The sequence below is a fragment of the Heterodontus francisci genome, chromosome 9 (genome assembly GCF_036365525.1).
Source record: "Heterodontus francisci isolate sHetFra1 chromosome 9, sHetFra1.hap1, whole genome shotgun sequence".
NCBI classification, from domain to species: Eukaryota; Metazoa; Chordata; class Chondrichthyes; order Heterodontiformes; family Heterodontidae; genus Heterodontus; species Heterodontus francisci.
The window spans coordinates 86,864,479-86,889,329 of NC_090379.1; the positions used below are offsets into that span (position 1 = coordinate 86,864,479).

The following is a 24,851-nucleotide window of genomic DNA, read 5'->3' on the forward strand; positions in this document are numbered from 1 at the left end:
TTTCAGACATGATGTACATACTTGTGTACAGTTCACATAAAGGTCTTTATAAGTACACAATTTTCTTAATCATAATCCTCCTGTTCCCATAAATAGACTCCAAGTGGGACATGTAGTACCTGCTCAGAGGAATCATTCCCATGTATAATTGAACAGAAGGATCAGGGTTTACACAGGTAATATTTCCCATCTTTAACCAATCAACAGTATCGGGATCCAACAAAAGAATCAGGGAAACTTGCCTCCTAAAATTATAATTAGGTCAGACCGTAGTAAATTGGAATGTAAATAAAAGGGGAAATATACAAAAATAATCAGAGTTAGACAAAAGAAATAGATCACAAAATATATGTTTGTAAAAATATTGTTTGGTTCAGAATTTGCTGATAAAATAATGATGAGTTTAAAAGCACTCTTCCAGCAACTTTTGCCAAGAAAGAGACTTGTGATTGCCACAAGTTGCCGTATGGTTTGCTCTGTTCCACTGTTGGCGCTGGGAAAGCAAAACCTTGCCCTCAACTCCCTGTTATTTTTAAGAAATTTCCGGGTTTGCACATTAAAATAGAATTAAACTCACTGCAGAAAGTTAGGACTCGCAGCTAATAGACTAAATGATAACTGTTAACAATGCCAATCAACCTCTGCATTTCAGAGAAGAAAGAAACAACTTATACTGGTCAGTTTCTTTTCTACATGTAGTCAATTCTTCTTATAAATTTAGAAAATTTGAACTTTTTAATTTTATATATTTTCTTACTCTTCCTTTCTGTCTCTTTTTCCCACTCTCTTGATCCATTCTTTCTTTACCTCTCTTTCTTTCTGCACCTGACTTCATTTTAGTTCAAATAAAAGCAAAATACTGCTGTAAATCTGAAATAAAAACAAGAAATGCTGGAAATATTCAGCAGGTCTGGCAGCATCAGTGGAGAGAGAAGCAGAGTTAATGCTTCAGGTCAGTGACCTTTCATCAGAAAGTCTAACTACTGGGGCACACCACTTGATGCCACAGTCCAGCAAAATCTGGCCAACAACGGCAGTACCATGACAAATGGTCTCCTGACTGAAACTGCCATATAAGATTTAATACATTTCAACAACACCTCAATTAATTTACCAAACCACCAGTGAAACGCAACTTGCTTTGGCGTGGTTTATAGTATTTCCTGTACTGTATGACTAACATACTTCACTACCAGGTATCAATTATTCTATGTATCAGTGTGCTTTCATTAAAATATTACCTTACTTTGAATGGTGTCTTACAAATCTATGATTGGAATTGAAATCTTATGGATTTGAAAAATAAATGGAAGAAATTGAATTTTGACTTAGTCTGACAATGTATTTTAATCAGATACCGCATTCTGTTTTTGAAGCACGGCATAGTGACGCATGGAAACATTACAGGATGTCTTACTAAACCAAAATGAGCAGCTGTCCCAGACTACTGAATATAAAATATATCTTTGGCAAAAATAGCATGGGAGCAAAATTAAATTACATCCTTGGACAAAAAGGTTTTGTGCATTCCAGTTTCATGCAATGACAAACCACTCCTAGACAGTAGAACAGGTTTTTGACCATGAAATCCATCTGTATGAATTTGAGTTATTTCCATTTCAATTGATGTGCCAAGTACTGGACAATGCATTAAAGCTGTAACGCTCGAAACACCTAAAATGCCTACAACACCTTTCCCATCAGACTGTCCAGAGATAAATACACAAATATTGATAGTTTGAACAACCTTGTAGAAAAATGATAAAGCATGAGCCTAGAAATCTGGAATGGTTTCATAATTTCTTTCTCTGAATGTGGCTCCTTAGAATTTAGAATATCTTCAGAAAAATATTTAATAATTTGATGAGTGCAGCACTGAGGGATTGGTGCACTGTTGGAGGTGCTGTCTTTGATGACGTTAAAACAAGGTCTCTTCTGCCCTCTCAAATGGATGTAAAAGATCACAAGGCACAATTCAAAGAACAGGAGGGACGTTCTCCCAGTGTCCAACAACTTACATTTATATAGCATCTTTAATGTAATAAAACATACCAGGAGCATTATAAAACAAAGTATGACACCGAGCCACAAAAGGAGATATTGGCCAGAATTTTACCTTGTGGCGAAGGCCCCTCCCAACTGGCAAAAATATCAGGGACGAGCCCGTCTCTGCCAGGCCTGGAAGCCACGTAGCGATTGTGCGTGGCCCATACCCTTAATTGGAAGAGGTCAAGCCTTCCGCCCCTGAGGCAGGAAGTTCCGCTTCTGAGCTGCCGGCCAATCAGCAGGCTGTCAGCTCCTCAGTCCCAACAGCACCACTGGGAGTGGTGGCCACTGCAGTGATTGCATCTCGCCAGAACCGGCAAGACGGCAGAGGCCCCAAAATAGAGGTAAATGGGTGGGGCCTCACTGGGGACAATCGGCTGGGCCCCAGAGAGGACTGTGGGGGTCACTCGAGAGGACGGGGGAAGGTGGTCCAGCAAGGGCAGCTTATGCTGCAGTGGGGCTCTCCATGGGGCACAGCGTGCCCAATCAGGAGGGCCCCCTCAGCCCTCAAGGAGGCCAGCAGGTTTAACTGGGCAGCCACTCCAGGTGGCGAGGTGCCTGGCCGCCGATACTAGCAGTGCTGGGAGAAAGACCTTAAGTGGCAATTAGCCACTTAAGGGCCTTAATTGGCCTGGGATGGGCAGGTCGTTTGCCACCTCTCCCGCCACTGGTAAAATTGCAGCGGGGGAGAGTAGGCGACGGGAACAGCACCCCAGCCTCCCACCCAATTTTATTTCCTAACCCGCCTCCAGCCTTCTCCTGGGGGTGGGGGTGGGGTGGGGGGGTGAAGGGTGTAAAATTTCAGTCATTAGGTCAAGTGACCAAAAGTTTGGTCAAAGAGGTTGGTTTTAAGCCGTGTCTTAAAGGAGGAAAGCAAGGTGGAGAGGCGGAGAGGCATAGGGCCTAGGCAACTGAAGGCACAACCAGCAATGGCACAGTGATTAAAATCAGGGATGTACAAGAGGCCAGAATTAGAGGTAACGAAGGCATGAATGAGGATTTCAGCAGCAGATGGGCTGAGAAGCTGTGAAGTGGGGCAATGTTACAGAGGTGGAAATAGACAGTCTTAGTGATGGCACGAATATGAAATTGGAAGCTCATCTCGGGGTCAATTGTGATGCCAAGGTTGCAATCAGATTGGCTTAATCTCAGACTGTTGTCAGGGAGAGGAATGGAGTCGGTAGCTAGGGTTTGGAGCGGGGACCGAAAACAAAGGCTTTAGTCTTTCCAATATTTAACTGGAGGAAATTCCCGCTCATCTAGTACTGGATGTCAGTCTGATAGTTTAGCAACAATGCAGGAGTCAAGAGAAGTGGTGGTGAGGTAGAACTGAGTGTCATCAGCATACATGTGAAAACTAACACTGCTTTCAGATGATGTTGCTGAAGGGCAGCATGCAGACAAGAAATAGGAGGGGGCCAAGGATAGATCTTTGGGGGACACCAGAGGTCCAGGACAACATTTATCCCTCAAATAAAAATACTAAAACAATTTGATTGGTCACTTATCTCATTGCTATTTGTATGCTATTTGGCTCCCGCATTTCCCTAAATTACAATATTGACTGCACTTCAAAAAGTACTTCAATGACTGTGAAGCACTTTGGCATATTCTAAGCTTAGAAAGTTGCCAAACAAATGCAAGTTCTTATCACTGAAAGTTCTATTAATCCATGTTCTTATGATTCCAGCTTCAATTGCTCTGAAAAATTTTACAAGTTGTGCTTAAAACACTTGAACATTGAAATGCTGAATTCTGGTTTCTTAACTGAAAGAATAATTTTTTTGTGCGAAGATACTTGATAGGCAAGGGGGTGGAAGGTTATCGGGCATAGGTGGAAATGTGGAGTAATCAGTTCATTCATGAACTTACTGAATGGCGGAGCAGGCTCGAAGGGCCGAGTGGCCTACTCCTGCTCCTAATTCATATGTTTGTATGTACTAATGGACATTACTTATGTTCTGAATTTATCCAAAATCATGTTATTTAAGAAATTATACAGTCATCTGCAAGCATATATCTTTTTAAAGCAGAAATTCAGATGTTCATTGCAATTCAACAGTATCTTTCGGATATGGAACAAAAGCAATGTATTGTGTAGAGATTATTTTCATAGACTTTCAAGCAATAATGTTTTCATTCCTGGCGTCAGACTTTATGGAGTAATTTTACAATGAAATTCTGTAACCTTCAACTAAATTGATTCTAAAGTTTCAGAGATACCATCCTTTCCTAATTTACTATAAAATATCAAAATTTCCACCTACCCACAACCGCCTGCCCCCCAATTAAGCCATTTGAACTTTTCATGAAGTCACACTTTGTGGTTAGTTTCCATAGTCATGCTCGGTGAATTACTGTCTAATTAGGTACTTTTTTATCGTAATGGAGAAAAGATGGCAGTAAAGCATGGTGCTGAAGTTTTCATTCATTCCATTTTGAAAAGCAAATCAAAAATACAGTGAACTTCAGTATTTCAAATTCATGGGGGACAAAAGGTAGGTCTTCTGAACGGGGCTTCATCTTAAAGCTGTTTAAATTCTTGTATTGGCTATAATGGGCCTTCCTCCAACCACAAGTTTATTGGAAAGTTAGTAAAGACTGCATGATGTATGCAACTGAAGTCCACAAAGCAAGTAAAATCAAACTTTATTTGGATTACCAAGACCTTTGCAGAGGCCCAGGGTGGTTTCTAAGGGGAGTACTCCTTTACAAGATGAAGAGAATGTTGATAAACTATGAAATGTGCACCAATAAAGCCTAAAATTTCACAAAATGTTGGTCAATTTGATTTATCCGTTTAGATCAAGGTTAAGTGTTGCATTGATAAAATGAAGAGCAATTGAAAATATAAAGGAAGATGAATAATTTGCTCAAAGAAAAGCAAGCGTTTCAGCCTCAGCTCATTATCTCTACCTCTCCCCCGCCCATTCCTTCAAACATTTTCAGTTACAAAGTTTTCCATGTGTATCTTTACTTACAGCAGGCTCGCTGAAGGCTATCTCCAGGCTTTTCAGCTGTTGTTCTATCTCTTCCATTCGCAAGTGATTCTCCCGTTCATCCCGTAGTTGTACGAGGACCTCTTCACCTGGCCCAATCTCTGCACGAGTATTCACAGAGCCCTGAAAATAAGTAGTGATTAAAACATTTAGAACTACAATGTAATTAAGATGATATTTAGAAGATTTGTGAGTCTAACCTACAATAAGTTTCATACTTGTCTTTTTTTTGAATTGGCGTAATGTTAACTTATTATATATTATACGTTGTTATACAGCGTGAAGCACATTAAACAATGTTCCGTTAACTTTATCACCACAACATCAGTTTCACCTAAGACATGGATTTCTGGGCAGTGTGCTGTTTTTTCAAATTGCAGTGGAGCCAATGAAACACTAATCTTCAATCAGAACGTCACTTACTGCAAATCTAAGCAGTGATGGTACAGTGAATTGTATTAAGGTAGTAATATGTAGGATGATACTGGGATGCAATTTATGCCAAAATATTGTCATGCAGCTCCGAGAATGAGGCATATTAATTTTGTCATATGAGCATTGATTTTAAACTGTTGCTGGAGTGAAGAAAGGACTTGTTAAAAAAAATCACCAGACACCTGATTGGAAGGATATTTGCATACTAATAGACAGTGCTTGCGGAGACAAAAGGCTATTCCCTGGTCCACTTAACCCACAATAGATTTTGATCACAGACATTGAAGGTGTAAGGAAAAGCATTCCAGAGATTGCGAAGGTGATACAATCCACCACAGAGAGTTTGAACTCTGAAAGACTGTTTGCTCCTGGACTGAGAAGACCTCTCCTGTCTGCTCCCATCTCTTTCTCACGTGAACCTCAAGAGAGAAAGGTCTCCGACATCGAACAAGGTTTAAGAGGAATACTGGGTCCCAACGAAAAGCAAGACCTACCTACAATCAATGACTCTACAGCGAGCTCGATGAACAGTAACCAAAACCATCTTCAGATATTGCCTCAAACTTTTCCACTTTATTTCTTCTGCTCCTTTCTGTCTCTATCTGCATGTGTGTATCGCGTATGCATGCTAGCGTGGGCTCGTCGTGTATCCATAAGCGTTAACCAAATTAGAGTTTAAGTTGAATAAATTTCAACCTTTGCTCTTTAAACCTAAGGAAACCTGTTTGGCTGGTTTCTTTGCCTTATAATTGGAAAGCAGTGAACAAGGATTCACCAAGGGGGAGCTAAAAACAGTGGCCGGAATTTTACGCCACCCCAGCGAGCCGGATGGTGGCCGGGAGGGGGGGAGGTGAATGGCGTAAAATTGAGTGGGAGGTTCCGGGAGGCCTTCCCGACCCGCCCCCGCCTCACATTACGTGGGCCGGGGTGGGGGGTGACAAATGGGACACCCGTCCCAGGCCAATCATGGCTCTTAAGTGGCCATTTAACGGCCTTCGCCTATCACCACGGGGATTTTACCCGTGGCAAGTGGGCATCCAGAAGACATGAAAGGCTGCCCACTGAAACCTGGCAGCCTTTCAGCGCACCGGAGCGGGGGGAGCCCCGGACAAACGGGCACATGGTGCCCGATTGAGTGCCGCCCCCACTTCCCCAACCACCCACTTCCCCCAAAATGACAATCCTTGCCTCGCCGGGGCGCAACCGGTTAGCCTGGCGAGGCAAACCCCAACTTACCCGGACTCCTGGCTTGATGTCCTCAGCTGGGCTGCAGTCCCAGCAGTGGCCACCGCTCCCAGCAGCTCAATGAGGTGGGACTTCCTCCCGTCCGCCTGAGTGTGTTTAAAAATTAAACCTCGTTATGGTAAGACTAAGTGAAGGCCAAGAGGGACCCCTAGACCCCTTTCTTACCTGGTCATAACAATATTAACAAAGTTGGTTGACATTTCAAAATAATCACAATTGTAATAAGATCTGTCACAAGTCTATATTTAATGGAATTCTTTCTTCAAGATATGCCAGGTACATACGAACATACGAATTAGGAGCAGGAGTAGGCCATTTGGCCCCTTGAGCCTACTCCGCCATTCAATAAGTTCATGGCTGAATTAATTACTCCACATTTCCACCTATCCCCGATAGTAAACGGCTACTAAATTTATTTGTTCTTTCTTTTAACAAAGAAGTTAACATATTTATTTAAAGCGGTTAATGTATCTGTTGCTAATATTGCAGTATGATTTCAATGTCATTGAATTCTGATAATATCATCAGGAGTTGCTAAGTCAGACGGTCTGATGGAATTGAGATTGAAAAGATTAAGACAGTTTAGACTGTCTTTAAAATCACTGATATTAATTCAGATTCCTCACTGCTTGAAGATGTTTCCAATATTTTCATTCGTTTCATGGGATGTGAGCATGCTGGCTGGGGCAGCATTTATTGCCCATCCCTAATTACCCATGAGAAGTTGGTGGTGAGCTGCCTTCTTGAACTACTGCAGTCCATGTGGGCGAATAGGAAGGGAGTTCCAGGAATTGACCCAACGACAGTGAAGGAACGGCGATATACTTCCAAGTCAGGATGGTGTGTGGCTTGGAGGGGAACTTGCAGGTGGTGGTATTCCCACACATTAGCTGCCCTTGTCCTTCTAGGTGATTGAGGCCACAGGTTTGGAAGGGGTTGCCTGGAGTAGCCTTGGTGAGTTGCTGCAGTGCAGTTTGTAGATGGTACACACTGCTGCCACTGTGTGTCGGTGGTGGAGGGAGTGAATGTTTGTAGATAGGGTGCCAATCAAGCGGCTCCTTTGTCCTGGATGGTGTTGAGCTTCTTGAGTGTTTTAGTTTTAGTGATACAGCACTGAAACAGGCCCTTCGGCCCACCGAGTCTGTGCCAACCATCAACCACCCATTTATACTAATCCTACACTAATTCCAAATTCCTACCACATCCCCACCTGTCCCTATATTTCCCTACCACCTACCTATACTAGGGGCAATTTATAATGGTCAATTAACCTATCAACCAGCAAGTCTTTGGCATGTGGGAGGAAACCAGAGCACCCGGAGAAAACCCACGCAGACACAGGGAGAACTTGCAAACTCCACACAGGCAGTACCCAGAATTGAATCTGGGCTGCTGGAACTGTGAGGCTGCGGTGCGAACCACTACGCCACTGTGCCGCCCTGTTGGAGCTGCACCCATCCAGGCAAGTAGAGTACCATCACTCTCCTGACTTATGCCTTGTAGATGGTGGACAGGCTTTGGGGAGTCATGAGGTGAGCTACTCGCCGCAGGATTCCTAGTCCCCGACCTGCTGTTGTTGCCACGGTTTTTATATGGCTACTCCAGTTCAGTTTCTGGTCAATGGTAACCCCCAGGGTAATGATAGTGGGGGATTCAGCGATGGTAATGCCAGTGAATGTCAAGGGGAGACGGTTAGATTCTCTCTTGTTGAAGATGGTCATTGCCTGGCACTTGTGTGGCGCGAATGTTACTTGCCACTTATCAGCCCAAGCCTGGATATTGTCCAGGTCTTTCTGCATTTCTACATGGACTGCTTTAGTATCTGAGGAGTTGTGAATTGTGAATGGCAGTCACTCTCACCTCACCTCCTGAGTTCTGCTCTTTTGTCCATATTTGAACCAAAGACTGTAATGAGGTCAGGAGCTGAGTGGCCCTGGTGGAACCCAAACTGAATGTTAGTGAGCAGGTTATTACTAAGCAAGTGCCAATTGATAGCTCTGTCAATGACACCACTATACTGACGATCGAGAGTAGACTGATGGGGCGGTAATTGGCCGGGTTGGATTTGTCCTGCCTTTTGTGTACACGACATACCTGGACAATTTGTGGTGGAGTACAATTCTGCTGCTGCTGATGGTCCACAGGGCCTCATGGATTCCCAGTTTTGCACTGCTAGATTGGTTTGAAATCTATCCCATTTAGCACAGTGGTAGTGCCACACAACACGATGGAGGGTCTCCACAAGGACTGTTGGGTGGTCACTCCGACCAATACTGTCATGGACAGGTGCATCTGCAGCAGGCAGATTGGTGAGGATGAGGCCAAGTATGTTTTTCCCTCTTGTTGGTTCCCTCACCACCTGCCGCAGACCCAGTCTAGCAGCTACGCCCTTTAGGACTCGGCCATCTAGGTCAGTAGTGGTGCTACCGAACCACTCTTGATGATGGACATTGAAGTCCCCCGCCCAGAGTGCATTTTGTGCCCTTGCCATCCTCAGTGCTTCCCCCAAGTGGTGTTCAACATGGAGGAATATTGATTAATCAGCTGAGGGGGGGGCTGTAGGTGGTAATCAGCAGGGGGTTTCCTTGCCCATGTTTGACCTGATGCCATGAGACTTCATGGGGTCCAGAGTCAATGTCGAGGACTCCCAGGGCAACTCCCTCCTGACTGTATACCACTGTGCCACCACCTCTAGTGGGTCTGTCCTGCCGGTGGGACAGGACATACTGGGGATGGTGATGGTCGCGTCTGGGACATTGTCTGTAAGGTATGATTTGGTGAGTATGACTATGTCAGGCTGTTGCTTGACTAGTCTGTGGGACAGCTCTCCCAACTGGCACAAGCCCCCAGATGTTAATAAGGAGGACTTTGCAGGGTCAACGGGGCTGATTAGCTGTTGTCATTGCCAGTGCCTAGGTTGATACCGTGTGGTCTGTCTAGTTTCATTCCTTATTGACTTTTTTTTTAAGTGGTTAGGTACAACTGAGTGGCCTGCTAGGCCATTTCAGAGGGCATTTAAAAGTCAACCACATTGTTGTGGGTCTGGAGTCACGTGTAGGCCAGACCAGGTAAGGATGGCAGATTTCCTTCCCTAAAGGACTTTAGTGAACCAGATGGGTTTTTGCGATAGTCGACAATGTTTCACGGCCCTCATTTAATTCCAGATTTTTTTAATTAATTGAATTCAAATTCCACCTTATGCCATGGTGGAATTTGAATGGATGTTCCCTGAGGAATACCCTGGGTCTCTGGGTTATTAGTTCAGTGACAATACCACTACGTCACCGCCTCCCCCAGTAATCTCAGGATATACATTTTAGACAAAACTATCTTTAAAAAAATGCCAAGCAGGGTAAATTCCTATGTTAAATACAAATATTTTAAAACCTTTTTCAGCACAGAGCCTGATGGCGAGATGTCCTTTAACTATGCTTAACTGATGTGCAATTTAGACCAATCTTACAACTGGATGCAGCCAAAAATAATCTTCAGGAAAAATCTATATAAAAAAAAGTTACGTTTGTAACAATTTCCCACAGCACACCTGCATGGAGTCTCATTATTTGGTGCCCCACTGCTAAATAAAAGATAATTTTGTCCAATCCATAATTGTAGTTAGTTCATCCCTTCTGACACAACATTTTCAGAGGATTTATTTGTAGAAATGCATGTTGGCTTTGCAAAGAACAAAACATATAGTTCAACTTTTTCAGAATCATTCAGATTCAAATGTACCTTCTTTAAGGTATCCTTGGGGAAAACAATGGTAGATATGTGCTCTTGTATTATTTACATATATAATAATTTACACTAGAGCTTTCAATAAGGGGTTATCATTTTTTTTTTAAATCATGACTAATTTTTGCACCATAGTGCCTACAAATACATTAATACATTAAAGAGAAAGCTGGATAGAGACAATATAAGTCATACATAACAGTCACTGAACTTCAAAGTAACTCTTTGCTCCCAGATGTTTCAATTTGATCACGATGTAAATCCAAGCATTATTTATGATGGATAAACATGTATTCCAGTGATCTTGAGAGTATGCATATATAATATGAACATGTATATAAAAGGGAAGAGAGTAGGTAAAGTGAATGTTGGTCCCTTGGAGGATGTGACTGGGGAGTTAATAGTGGGGAACACAGAAATGGCGGAGACACTAAATCAGTATTTTGCCTCAGTTTTCATGGTGGATGACACTAGTACCCTCCCAATAGTAAGAGGTAATGCAGAGGTTATAGAAAGGGAGGTACTCAGAACAATCATCACTAGGGAAAAAGTACTGAGCAAACTATTGGGATTAAAGGCAGACAAGTCCCCAGGGCCTGATGGCCTACATCCTAGGGTCTTAAAGGAAGTGGCAGCGGAGATAGTGGATCCATTGGTTATTTAATTCCAAAATTCCTTGGATGCGGGTAAGGTTCCAGTGGATTGGAAAAATGGTAAATATTTAGAAAGTCAAAACACAATCCATCAGAGTCAGCATGGTTTTATGAAGGGTAAATCGTGTTTGACTAATTTGCTAGAGTTCTTCGAAGATGTAACAGGTAAAGTGGATAATGGGAATCCTGTAGAAGTAGTATATCCGGACTTCCAGAAGGCATTTGATAAGGTGCCGCACAAAAGGTTAATGCACATGGTAAGATCACATGGGGTTAGGGGCAATTTATTAGCTTGGATAGAGGATTGGCTAACCAACAGAAAACAGAGAGTCTGGATAAATGGGTCCTTTTCTGGTTGGCAAGATGTAACTAGTGGGGTGCCACAGGGTTCGGTCCTCGGGCTCCAACTATTTACAATCTATATTAATGACTTGGATGCAGGGATAGAAGGTACTATAGCCAAATTTGCAGATGACACTAAAATAGGTGGGATGGTAAGTTGCAATAAAGAAATAAGATATTTACAAATGGATATAATAGGTTGGGTGAATGGGCCAAAATATGGCAGATGGAGTTTAACGTGGATAAGTGTGAGGTTATCCATTTTGGTTGGAAGAATAGAAAGGCAAATTATCTAAATGGAGAGAAACTTCAGAATGCTTCGGTGCAGAGAGATCTGGGTGTCCTCGTGCATGAATCGCAGAAAAATAGCATGCGGGTACAGTAGGTAATAAGGAAGGAAAATGGAATTTTGGCATTTATTGCTAAAGGAATAGAATATAAAAGTAGGGAAGTGTTGTTGCAACTGTACAAGGCATTAGTGAGACCGCACCTGGAGCACTGCATACAGTTTTGGTCCCCATACTTGAGGAGGGATGTAGTTGCATTGGAGGCAGTTCAGAGGAGGTTCACTGGATTGATTCCAGAAATGAGGGGTTTGTCTTATGAAGAGAGGTTGAGCAGTTTAGGCTTTTACTCTCTAGAGTTTAGAAGAATGAGAGGAGATCTAATTGAGGTATATAAGATGATTAAGGGGATTGACAAAGTAGATGTAGTGAGGATGTTTCCTCTGGTGGGCAATCTAGAATGAAAGGTCATAGTTTTAGGATAAGGGGTAGTAGATTTTAAACAGAGATGAGGAGAAATTACTTCTCTCAAAGGGTCATGAGTCTGTAGAATTCACTAACCCAGAGTGCGGTGGATGCCAGGACATTGAGTAAATTTAAGGAGGAGATAGACAGATTTTTAATTAGTAATGGATTGAAGGGTTATGGAGAATGGGCAGGAAAGTGGAGTTGAGGCCAAGATGAGATCAGCTATGATCATACTGAATGGCGGAGCAGGCTCGAGGGGCTGAATTGCCTACTCCTGCTCCTAGTTCTTATATTCTTAAACTAAGCAGCCTGCCAAGTTGTCGAAGGGAAACATGTAATTAGATAATTGTCATGATTATAATGGAAGGCATCTGTGCACTTATCAGTATCTCTCAGTTCTAATACTGCATACAGCCAACAACAAATGTAAACTATATATAAGCCAGTCGCAAGTCCATCAGAATAGAACTAAACAAGTGATGAAATAATGCCAGCCTGCCATTGAAACTGTTACGTTCAATTTCCTCTACATCCCCAGGCCATACCACCACAGCAATACACAATGTCTTTTACTGGCTGTATTTTTGGGAAGAATTTTAAATGCCAATGTGGGGTGGATTTGGGTAGGGGCAGGGGGCTAAATCCTTGAAAAATGCCAGCAGGTAGCAAACCCAACATGATCCCGCCTACCTCTGGATTTCACAGGGCCACATTCCGAGGTGAGCGGGAAATCCTTGTGGGGCTGTTAGTTCAATCATTTAAATATTTAAATAATCAATTAATTGAGTCTTTAACCCTGAATTCTGGCTTTAACAACCAGCAAACAGGTTTCCTGAGGTCTGTACAATTTGCCAGGGTCAAAAAGGTGAGAACGCAGCTGAGAATCATTCATCCATGAAACTGACAGGCTTGAAAGCCTTTAAATAGTGAAACTACATAGATGCCAGGCTACCAATGTAAAAGGCTTGTGCTCACAGCACTTGTTCTGACAGTGTGCTGTCACTGCCTCACAGGTGATTTCCAAGTTTTTGGAAGTCATTTCACCTATCTGCACTTCCCTGCTGTCAGCCTTCACTGCTTCTGCAGTTCTATCTTGGATCTCAGATGAGGAACAAGAGGAGCAGCTCCAGCAAAAGCAGGAACAGTCAGAGAACTGGGGGGATGCGGGGCAGAGCAGCCTTCCCACATTTCCTTTCCAATCCTGTGGTTGCTGAAGCCTCAGGAAGCAATGTAGAATTCAGCCACTCTGACCCTGTCAGTGTCCCTATGACTAGAAATCCTTCTGCTTGTCATCATCATGCCCACACACTGTGATTGTTTGGGAAACCCAGAAGTGGGATGCTAATGCTGAGTTAAAGACCCATGGCAAAGCCCTCTTTTCTGACAAACTGGTTCCTGCCGGCCAGACTCCCCGTCCACACCACCACCCCCCTAATCCCCCTCACAATACCCCCCTCTCCCATTCCCTGCAACGAGCAGGTCTGTTATATTAAAATTCCACTCTTTATCTCCAAGGTGTTGAGAATAATTTTAGCTGTCAATGGAACTAGCATCATTGTACTCTATCATAAGTCAATCAACTTAGCTATGAGGAACCATGGCAGGTAAGATGGATTAGATTGAATGGATCTGTTAGTAAGGCTCATCTAAAACATGCCTGTATTAGCATGTTGCGAGCCTCCCCTGTGTGTATTCCAAGGTGCCTTGCCTGTAGTCCCTCGAAGTCTTCTTCATGTTGCACCTGGTCAGCAACCCCCTCCATATCCTCATCCTAAGAGACATTAGGCTCCAGGATGTCCTCATTGTTCAAAGCCTCTCCCCTCTGTAACGCCAGGTTGTGCAGAGCATGGCACACCACAATGATATGCGAAACCCTTGCAAGGGCATATTGAAGGGCTTCCCCAGATCTATCCAGGCATCTAAACTGCATTTCAGAAGCCCTATCGACGGCTCAATGGTCATTCAAGTTGTCCCTTGACAGCTGTTGTATCTCTTCTCTGCATCTGTGCTTGGGTTCTGTACGAGCATAAGTAGCCATGTCTTCAGTGGGTAACCCTAGTCAGCCAGTATCCATCCTTGAAGGCGAGAAGGGGGACTGAAAAGGTCGGGCAACGTAGTATGTAGGCATCGTAAGAGCTTCCTAGGAACCTTGCACAGACCTAAAGAATCTGTTTGTGGCAGTAGCAGACTAGTTGCACATTGAGCAAGTGGAAGCCCTTCCTGTTGATGTGGTTGCACTTGGTCTGTGGGAGCCGTGATGGCCACATGCATGTAGTCGATGACACCCTGCACCTGGGAGAATTCAGTGCTGTCCCCAAATCCTCTAGCCCTCTCAGCCTGACTGTCCAGAACGGTGTGAAAGCACACGTACTGGTGGCCCTCTAGAACTTGACAGTGGTCACCATCATGATGCAGCAATGAGCCGCAGACTGGGGGATCCCACAGATATCTCCAGGATCATTCCAAGGATGTTCTGAGGTGTAAAGATTCAGCACCACGATGACCTTCAGTGCCACAGGCATTGGGTGCTCACCACTTCCCATGAGGTTTAGCTTGTCCTCCATCATGGTGTACAGCCCAGTGTCTGTCTTCATGGAGAGGCGCACTCTTCGGCGACTCTGCTGCTCCAAAATTTGCAGAAAGTTGAGCCTCTGATGGTAGACCCTCTCTCTGGTGGGTGGCCTCCTGCGCACAATAGGCTGGTTGCATGCCCTTCTGTATCCTCATCCATGCCCCCTTCCAGGTTCATGCCACTGATGCCCTCTGGGTGTGGAAGGCCCACTCCAGGTGGCTGCAGCTTCCCCCTCTCTGATGCTCCCCTCAGTGGTGGTCTCAAAGCCTGACTAAATGAGGCCTGTAGCAAGTAGCTGAACTAGCTTTTAAGGGCCACCCACTCAACCCTTACTCTGCACATACAAATGCCAAGTCAGTGAGGACACAACCAGAATGCATCCACTGTGCCAGCCAAGTGTATCTGGCCATCAAACTGGTACTGCCACTGTGCACCCAGTATAACCCACCTTACCAAGACACGCTACCACTCACAATGGCTGCCAACTGCAGCCATGACTGGCCTTCCATTGAGCTTCCACCTTGTTATAGCTGGCAAGCCTCTGAAGTTCTGTAGTTCCCATGCACCCCTCATAAAATGTCAAACACTTGTAAAATTGGAATTAATTGCCTGTTTAACAGGCTTAATTACCTTCCCACCATGTGGAAGCGCAACTTCCTCCTGCCAACCCAGCCACCTCTTGTAATATCCTCAAGTGGCATGAAGACATCAGGTTTCCTTCCTGACACATTCCGCTACAATTTTTCCAGCCCTCCCGCCTCCCAGCCCATCTCAGAAGGGCTGGTAAAATTCCAGCCAGTGATGTTCTTATTCCAATTTTAAGGAGGAAGCAAAGGCTGAGGGAGGCCAAACATGTTGTAGTTTTGAGGCCCTGGGGTAGAACAATTTAGAATAGGAGATATTGTGATGAACTTTGATTTCAACAAAGTGATGAGCAAGTGTGCGTGGACTGGAATATTTGCAGTTTAGGAAGAACAAGATCGGAAGGATCAGTGGAACATGAACCATAGTGGTATCAGTAACCAAAGGTGGCTACTAGCACAGTGGCACAGTGGTTAGCACTGTAGCCTCACAGCTCCAGCGACCCGGGTTCAATTCTGGGGACTGCCTGTGTGGAGTTTGCAAGTTCTCCCTGTGTCTGCGTGGGTTTTCTCCGGGTGCTCCGGTTTCCTCCCACATGCCAAAAGACTTGCAGGTTGATAGGTAAATTGGCCATTATAAATTGCCCCTAGTATAGGTAGGTGGTAGGGAAATATAGGGACAGGTGGGGATGTGGTAGGAATATGGGATTAGTGTAGGATTAGTATAAATGGGTGGTTGATGGTCGGCACAGACTCGGTGGGCCGAAGGGCCTGTTTCAGTGCTGTATCTCTAAACTAAACTCCTATTTCAGAAATGCACAGAATATTTGCTAAGAACAAGCCAATTGAACATATTTTCATACTATTAAAGAGCAACTAATGTTCACCACTGTTACTAATGTTCAAAAATAAAAAAGGGACATTGGAATCTAACAAAAAAGGCATCTACTAACTTTGTTTGAAATAAAATAAAATACTTGAAGAGCATGGGACATGTAAGTGAATTCACTGATAGTTCCTATCAAGATCATTTTCAAAAGGGACCCCAGAGTTTAATGAGAGAAGTCACTTATTAAGTTTGATGAAACCTTAATGTAATAAATTAGTGTTAGAACAGCCTGAGAGATCATATTAGGGTATTTGAGATACAAAAGGCAATTCAAACGATGAAGAATAACAAGGCATGTGGTCAGGACAACATTCCTGCAGAGATCTATAAAGCTGGTGGTCATGAATTCTTGCTCAAACTCTCAGACCTTTTTTGCAAAAATCTGGGAAGAAGAGGTACTACGACCTTCTGACTTCCGCAAACCCATCATTGTTTCACTTTTTAAGAAGAGTGATAAATCAATTTGTGGGAACTATAATGGTATATCCCTTCTGTCTACAGTGGGGAAGATTCTCACACGAATCCTCCTGAACTGCCTGCTACTTGTCAGCGAAGACATACTTCCAGAGACCCAATGTGGTTTCCAGCCATCCAGGAGAACAACATCTTTGTCGCTCAACAAACCCAAGAAAAGTGCCTGGAAAAATGCAAAGAGCTCTACATGGCCTTTATTGATCTGTCAAAGGCCTTTGATTCCCATCAACCAAGCAGCTGTTTGGAAAGTGTTCCAGAGTCTTTGATGTTCAGCAAAATATGTTACTATCCTTGACTGTTGCATGATGGTATGACAGCAATCATCCTTTGCAATGGATTGCAGACCGAGCCCTTTTGTATCCGAATGGGCATCAAGCAAGGCTCTGTAATTGCACCTACTCTCTTCACGATTTACCTCAGCCTGGTCACGGAGATCATTCGTGACCAACTTCCACAAGAGGTCACGATTAAGTTTTGACTCTACCGGAAGCTTTACAACCTTAACAGGCTGAGAGGCAAGTCTAAAAAGTGACTCTCCAGCACATTCACAACCTGCAATATGCTGATGATTGTGCAGTTGTGGCCCACAGTGCAAGTGACATTCAGACCACCCTCAACCTCTTCAACTTGGTCTCTCAATCAGTAAGACCAAAATCCTCCACCAGTCCTCCCTGGGACAAACCCCTACATCTCCAGTTATTGTTATTGACGGGGAAACTTTAGAAGTCATTGAACACTTCCCACATCTTAGCAGCTACCTTTCTCAAAAAGTCACCATGAGAGTGGAGATCCAGCACAGAATCTGCAGTGCCAGCGCAGCCTTCCAAAATATGCGTAACTGTATCTTTGACACAGAGATCTCCATAAGTGGACAAAGCTTTAGTCTACAATGCTGTTGTTGTTACCACTCTTCTATATGGCAGTGAGACTTGCGTCACCTACCAAAGCGACCTCCAGTCACTGGAGAATTTCCACCAGCAGTGCTCTGCAGGATACTGCAGAAGACTGGCAAACAAACTCCAGCATCCTCACTGAAGCCAATTCCTCCAGCATCGCAACCACGATCAGACAAAATCAACTCCGCTGGTCTAGGCACTGCATCGGCATGCCAAATAATTGGCTTCCGAAGCAGATCCTCTTTTCGCAACTTAAGATTGGCACCTGATCTCAAGAAGGACAGAGAAAATGTTTTCAGGACACTCTGAAGGTCTCATTGAAAAGGGGACAAATTGACATCAGTGCGTGGGTGGAGCTTGCCGCTAACCGTGCCATGTGGCGATGCCTCATCCACAAACCATAACAGAGTCGGAAACTGACTGCATAAATTCTGTTGCAGAGAAACGTCGAAAGCGGAAGGACAGAGAGCAGGACCCTGGCTCGAGAACCCCCTTCCTCAGGGCAACACTTGTCCGCTCTGCACAAAGACCTGTGGCTCTAGGATTGGCCTGCTGATCACCTAAGGACACGCAAATCATGGACCTTGGCAGACATCATCCTCTTGCAGCACAGATTTATGCTTCAGTGTTATTGTTACACCAATGTGTTTTGTTGAATGATAATTTTCTTTGGTGCACTGGCTGAAGATCTGAATTTGTATTTTGTAAAAAGACATTTTTAAAAAGACAAGCTACCAGCAAAGTCATCCTTTCAGTTTAAGATGATCACCTAATTTGCAACACTGTATCCTACACTGCAAAGCTTGAGAGGAGAGAGACGAAATGTCTGCTAATATCCCAGCAAGAATCAAGACCCAGGAGGTTTAAAGGAACTTCCTGTTCTCTCAGCAAGAAGAAATACTACTAACTGCTATGTTTGAATCACTGAGTGACTGTCATGTGACAAACCCCTCCCCATTTATGGTTTTTAAGCTGGTGTTTTCCTCTGCAGCTGAGGAGAAGCAACTGGACTCTGACATGAGCTGACCCTAAGTGGCTGTTCCTCGCTCTCTCTCTTTCCATTCCAGCTTGAAAGCTTTCAAATCCCGTTTGTTGATTGACCATCTTTGCATACTCTGGCTGCAACCAAAAACACCATTGGAGGAAATCATCTGCATCACTATCTCCAAGACTCACCGAACCAGTCATCTACCTCTTCAAACTAAAAGCCTCAGGACCACTGAATTCAGCTAGAAGCCAGCCAAATTACCAATCTCCACAGGCTGTATATATTTTTTTATGGACTCTAACTCAAACAATCTACCTTTCCCCACTCTGTAATCAATTTGTGTTTGTGTAAACCTCCAGAGTGTGTGTGTCAGTGAAAGTTAACATGTTTATTATTTTATTGTTGGGTTTAGGTACAATAACTTTAACCTTTTTCTTTGTTAACTCAAGAAAACTTATCCGATTGATTACTTACTTGCTATGATCATAACAAGAACCAAACACCTACTGAATTGGCCAGTACATCCACTATAAGAAAGAATTAAACCTGTTGTGGTCAAACAAGGAGAGGGAAAAGAGGGAAGCCCTTCGACCCCTCCATTTGACCGTAATAGTTATAGATAACTGTCAACCCATAGACTGAGGAAGTATAAGTAAGTGCCTTTACACTCTAATACTTGCATGAGTGGCATGTGATTCTGATGATGTGTCAACATGGTTGGTTCTATGGGTAGCATTTTACCTCTGAGTGAGACTATTATAAGTTCCAGCACCAAACCAGAGTCCAGGCTGACACACCTATACAGTATCTGAGTGCTGCATTGTCATAGATGCTATCTTCAGATGAGACATTAAACTGAGGTTCCTGCCTATCCTTAGGACATGCATCATCTGAGAAAGAGGGAATTCTCCCATTGTCTTGGCCAACTGATAACACCAGCAAAAAAAACACATTAACTGGTCATTCATCTCACTGATGTGTGGGGAAAAGTGCTGGTGCAAAATGCATTTGTCTATGTAAAATTTGCACTTCAAAAGTAATAATTATATGAACATCTTTGAGACGTTTTGATGTGATACTTGTTGGATCTCATTAGTTGCACAAAGAGACGAAGTCCAACTGTAACTTTAAAAAACGTTATTGCAGTAGGTAATGGTTATATTATCAGCAAAGCGAACATACACACACAGTGAACATACCTGCGTGCCAAATTAAGCCTTTCTTATAGTCCTTCATACAAATCAGTGACACCCCCCTCTTTGTTCCCAATTGGTCTACAAACTTCTGCAGTTTCTTGGTGTCGGAGCTTGGTTGGTGTACTGCCTTATCAATTTGTTTCACCTTCTTACTCCAGCAGTTTCACACCCCCATCTCCTTGGACCATTAGGCTGATTGTTACACAATAGGCTACTATTAAGCAGTCCGCAGCTGTCCCGTTAGTTTCTGCTTGTTAGTCTGTTTCTGCTGATAAGCTGTCTCTGCAGCCCTGAAGTTAGTTTATTATTTCCGATAAGCTGTCTCTGCAGCTCCCAGGTTAGTTTGTTAGAAGTCCATAATTAATTGATTAGCTGTCTTAGGTCTGTCCCCATTGTTCTGTCCCCACAGTCCCCCCTTTGATTCTTCAAACACTTTTAAGAATCATTCCCTCAATCCCACCCAAGTGTCTTTGACAGTCTCTATTTGTCTAGAAACAGCCTTCAACACCCGGAGGGGTCGCGCTCAATACATTGCCTGCTTGAGCCACAAGAGGGGCCCGCGGGAGCTCTGTAAGGGCATAAGCTTTGCAGGGGCTTCAGTTACTTGTTTACAACAACACTGAATAAGCAAAAATGTCAAATACAAAATTACAATTATAACTAAAAAGGAGATCAAACCCTGTACCATTGAGGTCATTATTGAGCCCGACCAATTGGTCGCCCAACTCCATAAGGTGGGAGTTGGGGGTTGTTTAAGTTTTTCCATCTCCTTTTGGATGTGCTCCGACAGATTAGAGATCTCTTCGGAGCTGTCTGGAATGTAGGTGCAGCATTCGGGCCCGATCAAGGCGCGAGTACCCCCCTTTTCTGCAAGGATAGAATCTAGGGCAATTCGGTTCTGAAGGTTCGCTGTCCGGATAGCCACCATTTCTGCATTTATTTTATTCAGGGCTTCGGCAGTGTCATTGGCCACCTTCTATAGGACAGAGGCCATGTTAATAGACTCCCTGGCCAGCTTAGCTGTCCCATACCAGGGAAACAAGATCGCAAAGAATCTCTCCGTCTCCGTGATAGCTCGCCTCATCCTTTGCCAGCAAGGTGGCACAGGCAGGGAGGTCAAGTGACAGATATAAGGTGTAACATAACTCAAATAACAAATCCAAAGTTTCGGTAACCAGGGATAGGCCTCATGGCCGCAAATGAAGTAAGCGCATTATAGGAGGTGAAGCGAGCAACCGCCTCGGGGTACCAGCGCTCGGAGAAGGTGTTCCCCCCGAGTGATGTTCATAAGTCCTGTGAGGAGGGTGGAGTCGGCGTTCTGGGTTACATTAAAATAGTGGGAGCAGTTACTGCGCCCCACTTCTTGTCCTCCGCTTTGGTTTCTAACCATGCATACGAACCCCAGCAGTCTTCCCACACCTGAGGTGTTAGTGCGGACCAAAAATGGGGGCTCCCGGGCCTGACTGTAATCGGGCAGTTTTCACCCAGCGAAGGCGTTCAAGAAGTAGCCCGCTGATTGCCATTTCTTGATGTCACTCGTCACGTCGATGAGGTAGTTCCCCCCTCTGCTCGCTGCCGTCCCCTCACGGGACGAGGACGAACGGGACGTATTTTGGAAGGTATACCATTCAGCCGTCTCTGAAGCATTGAAGGGGATGGGTCGTAAAGGGATGCCTCCCCTTGAGTGGATAGGTGCGTGGGCACAAACCCAACAGCTAGAGAGGTTAGCTCCTTTGGCATATGTGTAGGACATATAAAGGAAAGAGTTGACATGTAGTTCCCTGGACACTCGATTAGTTCCCCACAGTGGACAGGTTTGGTTGGTCAAAAGTGAGCAGGTACTTAAAATACATGCAAAGAAGATAATAAAAATTCTGAACATATTAGCAACTGATAAATGTCCTGATAGCAGGTCGGTGTTTAATTACGGGTCGCTCGTTTTATGTGAGAGGCGTGTATCCAGGCTTTCTTCCCTTCCACCTTAACTGCTGACTGTGTGGTCAGTAGCACCTGGAAAGGTCCCTCCCACTTGGCACCCAAAGGTTCTTTATGTATTTTCTTCACGAAGACCCAGACTCCCGGGACGATGTCGTGCCCTCCTTCTGGTGGGTCACCCCAAGCTGCCGATACCTGCGAGGAAGCAGAACTGATAGCATTTGTTAGGTTCTGGCAATATTCTAGTAAGGCGTCGCTCATCAAGTGACAATCAGCTTTTCGCAGATCAATTGTTCCCGGCAAAGGCATGGGTCTCCCTGTTATTACTTCAAATGGGCTCAGGCCCGTAGTTCTGTTCGGAGTCGCTCTGATACTACACAGAACTATTGGCAACGCCCGAGGCCACTGTATTCCTTCCTGGTGATACTTGGATAGTCACTGTTTGAGAGTCTGATTCATTGGTTCCACTTGGCCCGATGACTGGGGATGATGAGGACAGTGTAAATCCCACGTGATGTTTAGTAGTCGACAGACATGCTGACAGACCGCGCCTGTGAAATGAGTCCCTTGATCAGAGTCAATGCTGACCGGTACTCCCCCTCTGGGGATGTAATCCTTACACAGGACCTTAGCGGTGTGATTGGCCGTGGCTTTTCTGGCTGGAATGGCCTTTACCCATCTGGAAAATTTGTCGACAATGACTAAAATGCCGGTGTATCCCTGGCAAGGTGGGAGAGTGATATAGTCGATTTGTAAGCACTAGAATGGGCCGGCTGGAGCAGGGGCTCTTAGTTGAGGCATTATTGTAGTGGGTCCTGGATTGTTTTTCTGACAGACAACACAGCGGTCAGCTACCAACTGGGCGTGTTTTTTGAACCCCCCGACCCCACCAGCTTTTCTGGAACCATGCTGTCTGTTGCGGGGCCAGGTGTGCCCAGGAGTGAATTTGTTGGGCTAAAAAGGGCATCAGCGCCTGTGGCGCGACTGGTCTCTCAGTGTCCCTTTGCCTCCAGATGCCGTCTTCACATAACTTGATCCCTGCTTCTATCCAGGTCCATTTTTCATCCTTGGAGCATTCGCTCTGCATCACTTGTAGGTCTTGTGTCAGATGGGATGCATTCAGTTTACATACTTGCATCTGTGCTTCCGGGGGAGCACCCTGCGAGGCAGCTTCCTTGGCTGCCTGGTCGGCCAGGGCATTCCCCTTCGCCTCTATGGTGTTGTCTTTCATATGGGCTTTACATTTCAAGATGAATACCTTTTGTGGCAATTGCATGGCCTCTGGTAAGTCTCGAACCTCTTTCCCATTTCGAATAGGTGTACCAGCAGCAGTGAGAAATCCTCTTTTGCGTCACAGCTGACCAAAGACGTGAGCAACTCCAAAAGCATACCGTGAGTCTGTGTAAATATTATCTATCTTCCCCTCTGCTATTCGACATGCTTCCAACATAGCTCGCAGTTTGGCTTGTTGGGCCGATATCCCTGAAGGCAGGCATCCCACTTCCACAACTTCATGTAGGGTTGTAACTGCCCATCCTGCTTTCCGTATACCGTTGTCAACAAAGGAGGATCCGTCTGTGAATAGGATCAAATCTGGATTGAGCAATGCTTCCTCCGCCACTAGGGTTACCTCCTCTGTCTCGCTCATAACCTCCACGCATTCATGCTTTTCTTCCCCCATCTCTTCAGGCCACGGGAGCATAGTCGCCGGATTTACCAGGCTGGCCCGGACGATGTGGAGATTGGGGGTCTCTAGGACTGTTGTCCATCTGGCTGCGGTCACTTGGGATATTCAGTTCATGGATAGCAATGTGTGGACTGTGTGCGGACACTTAACGGTTAACTTTTGATCCAATACCAGACCTGCAGTAGCCATTACCGCTTGACATATACCTTCCATGGCTCTTAGGCAACTGCCCCATCCTAGGGCTACGATGTCCAGTCTTTTCGAATAGTATCCAATAGGGCGGCACAGTGGCGCAGTTGTTAGCACTGCAGCCTCACAGCTCCAGGGACCCGGGTTCGATTCTGGGTACTGCCTGTGCGGAGTTTGCAAGTTCTCCCTGTGTCTGTGTGGGTTTCCTCCGGGTGCTCCGGTTTCCTCCCACATGCCAAAGACTTGCAGGTTGATGGGTTAATTGGCCATTATAAATTGCCCCTAGTATAGGTAGGTGGTAGGGAAATATATAGGGACAGGTGGGGATGTGGTAGGAATATGGGATTAGTGTAGGATTAGTATAAGTGGGTGGTTGATGGTCGGCACAGACTCGGTGGGCCGAAGGGCCTGTTTCAGTGCTGTATCTCTAAACAAAAAAAAGGTCTCTGTTTGTCCCCGTGCTCCTGCATCAGTTTGGCAGTCATATATCCCTCTTTTTTGTGTACAAACAGGGTGAATGATTTCCCGTTGTCGGGGATTCCCAGGTCTGGCGCCGAACACAAGGCCCTCTTTAAGCTTTCGAAAGCCTCTTGTTGTCCTTCGGTTAGGGTAACTGATTCTTTGGAGGCCCGCTTTCCCTTCGAAAGATCGGTTAATGGTTGAGCCAGCTGTGTGTAGGAGTCGATCCAGTTTCTGTTGAAGTTACACAAACCCAAAAAGGACCTAAGCTCCTGGATAGTGGTGGGCAGTTTGGCAGCTCGAATGGCGGCAGTCCTGTCCTGGGTTAGTTCCCTTTTTCCTTTTGAAATCTTTTGTCCCAGGTACACAACCTCTCCTTCTGCTATCTGCGCTTTGTCGATACTGACTTTGTGTCCTCTCTGATGAAGGTGGTCCAGCAGGGTACGCAGATCTTGTTCGTGCTGTTCTTCTGTCTCAGAGGCTAACAGAATGTCGTCCACATACTGAATGACTGTGGAGTACATGGAAGGTAACTCCCTCAAATGGTTTTGTAGTGCCATATGAAATACCGTAGGCCTATTGTGAAAACCCTGCGATAGCCGTGTCCAGGTGTACTGTTGTTGTTGTACGGTAAAAGCGAACCACGTTTGGACCTTGGGTGCCAGCAGCGCCGACCAAAATCCATTGGCCATATCGATAACAGAGAACCATTCGTGTTCCGGCTTCAGGGCATTAAATACCGTAGAGGGGTCAGCTACCAGAGGGGCCTTTTGAT

At 44.8% G+C, this 24,851-nt stretch overlaps 1 protein-coding gene across 3 annotated transcripts in view; it reads right to left on the minus strand.

Annotated features, from left to right (window-relative positions):
• Nucleotides 1-24,851, minus strand: part of fsip1 (fibrous sheath interacting protein 1) — a 607,920-nt gene that overhangs the window by 217,711 nt on the left and 365,358 nt on the right. For all 3 annotated transcript variants that reach the window (XM_068039424.1, XM_068039423.1, XM_068039425.1), the window contains one exon: nt 5,028-5,168. In XM_068039424.1, coding sequence (XP_067895525.1) covers nt 5,028-5,168 — 141 coding nt within the window. The remainder of the gene's footprint in view (nt 1-5,027; nt 5,169-24,851) is intronic.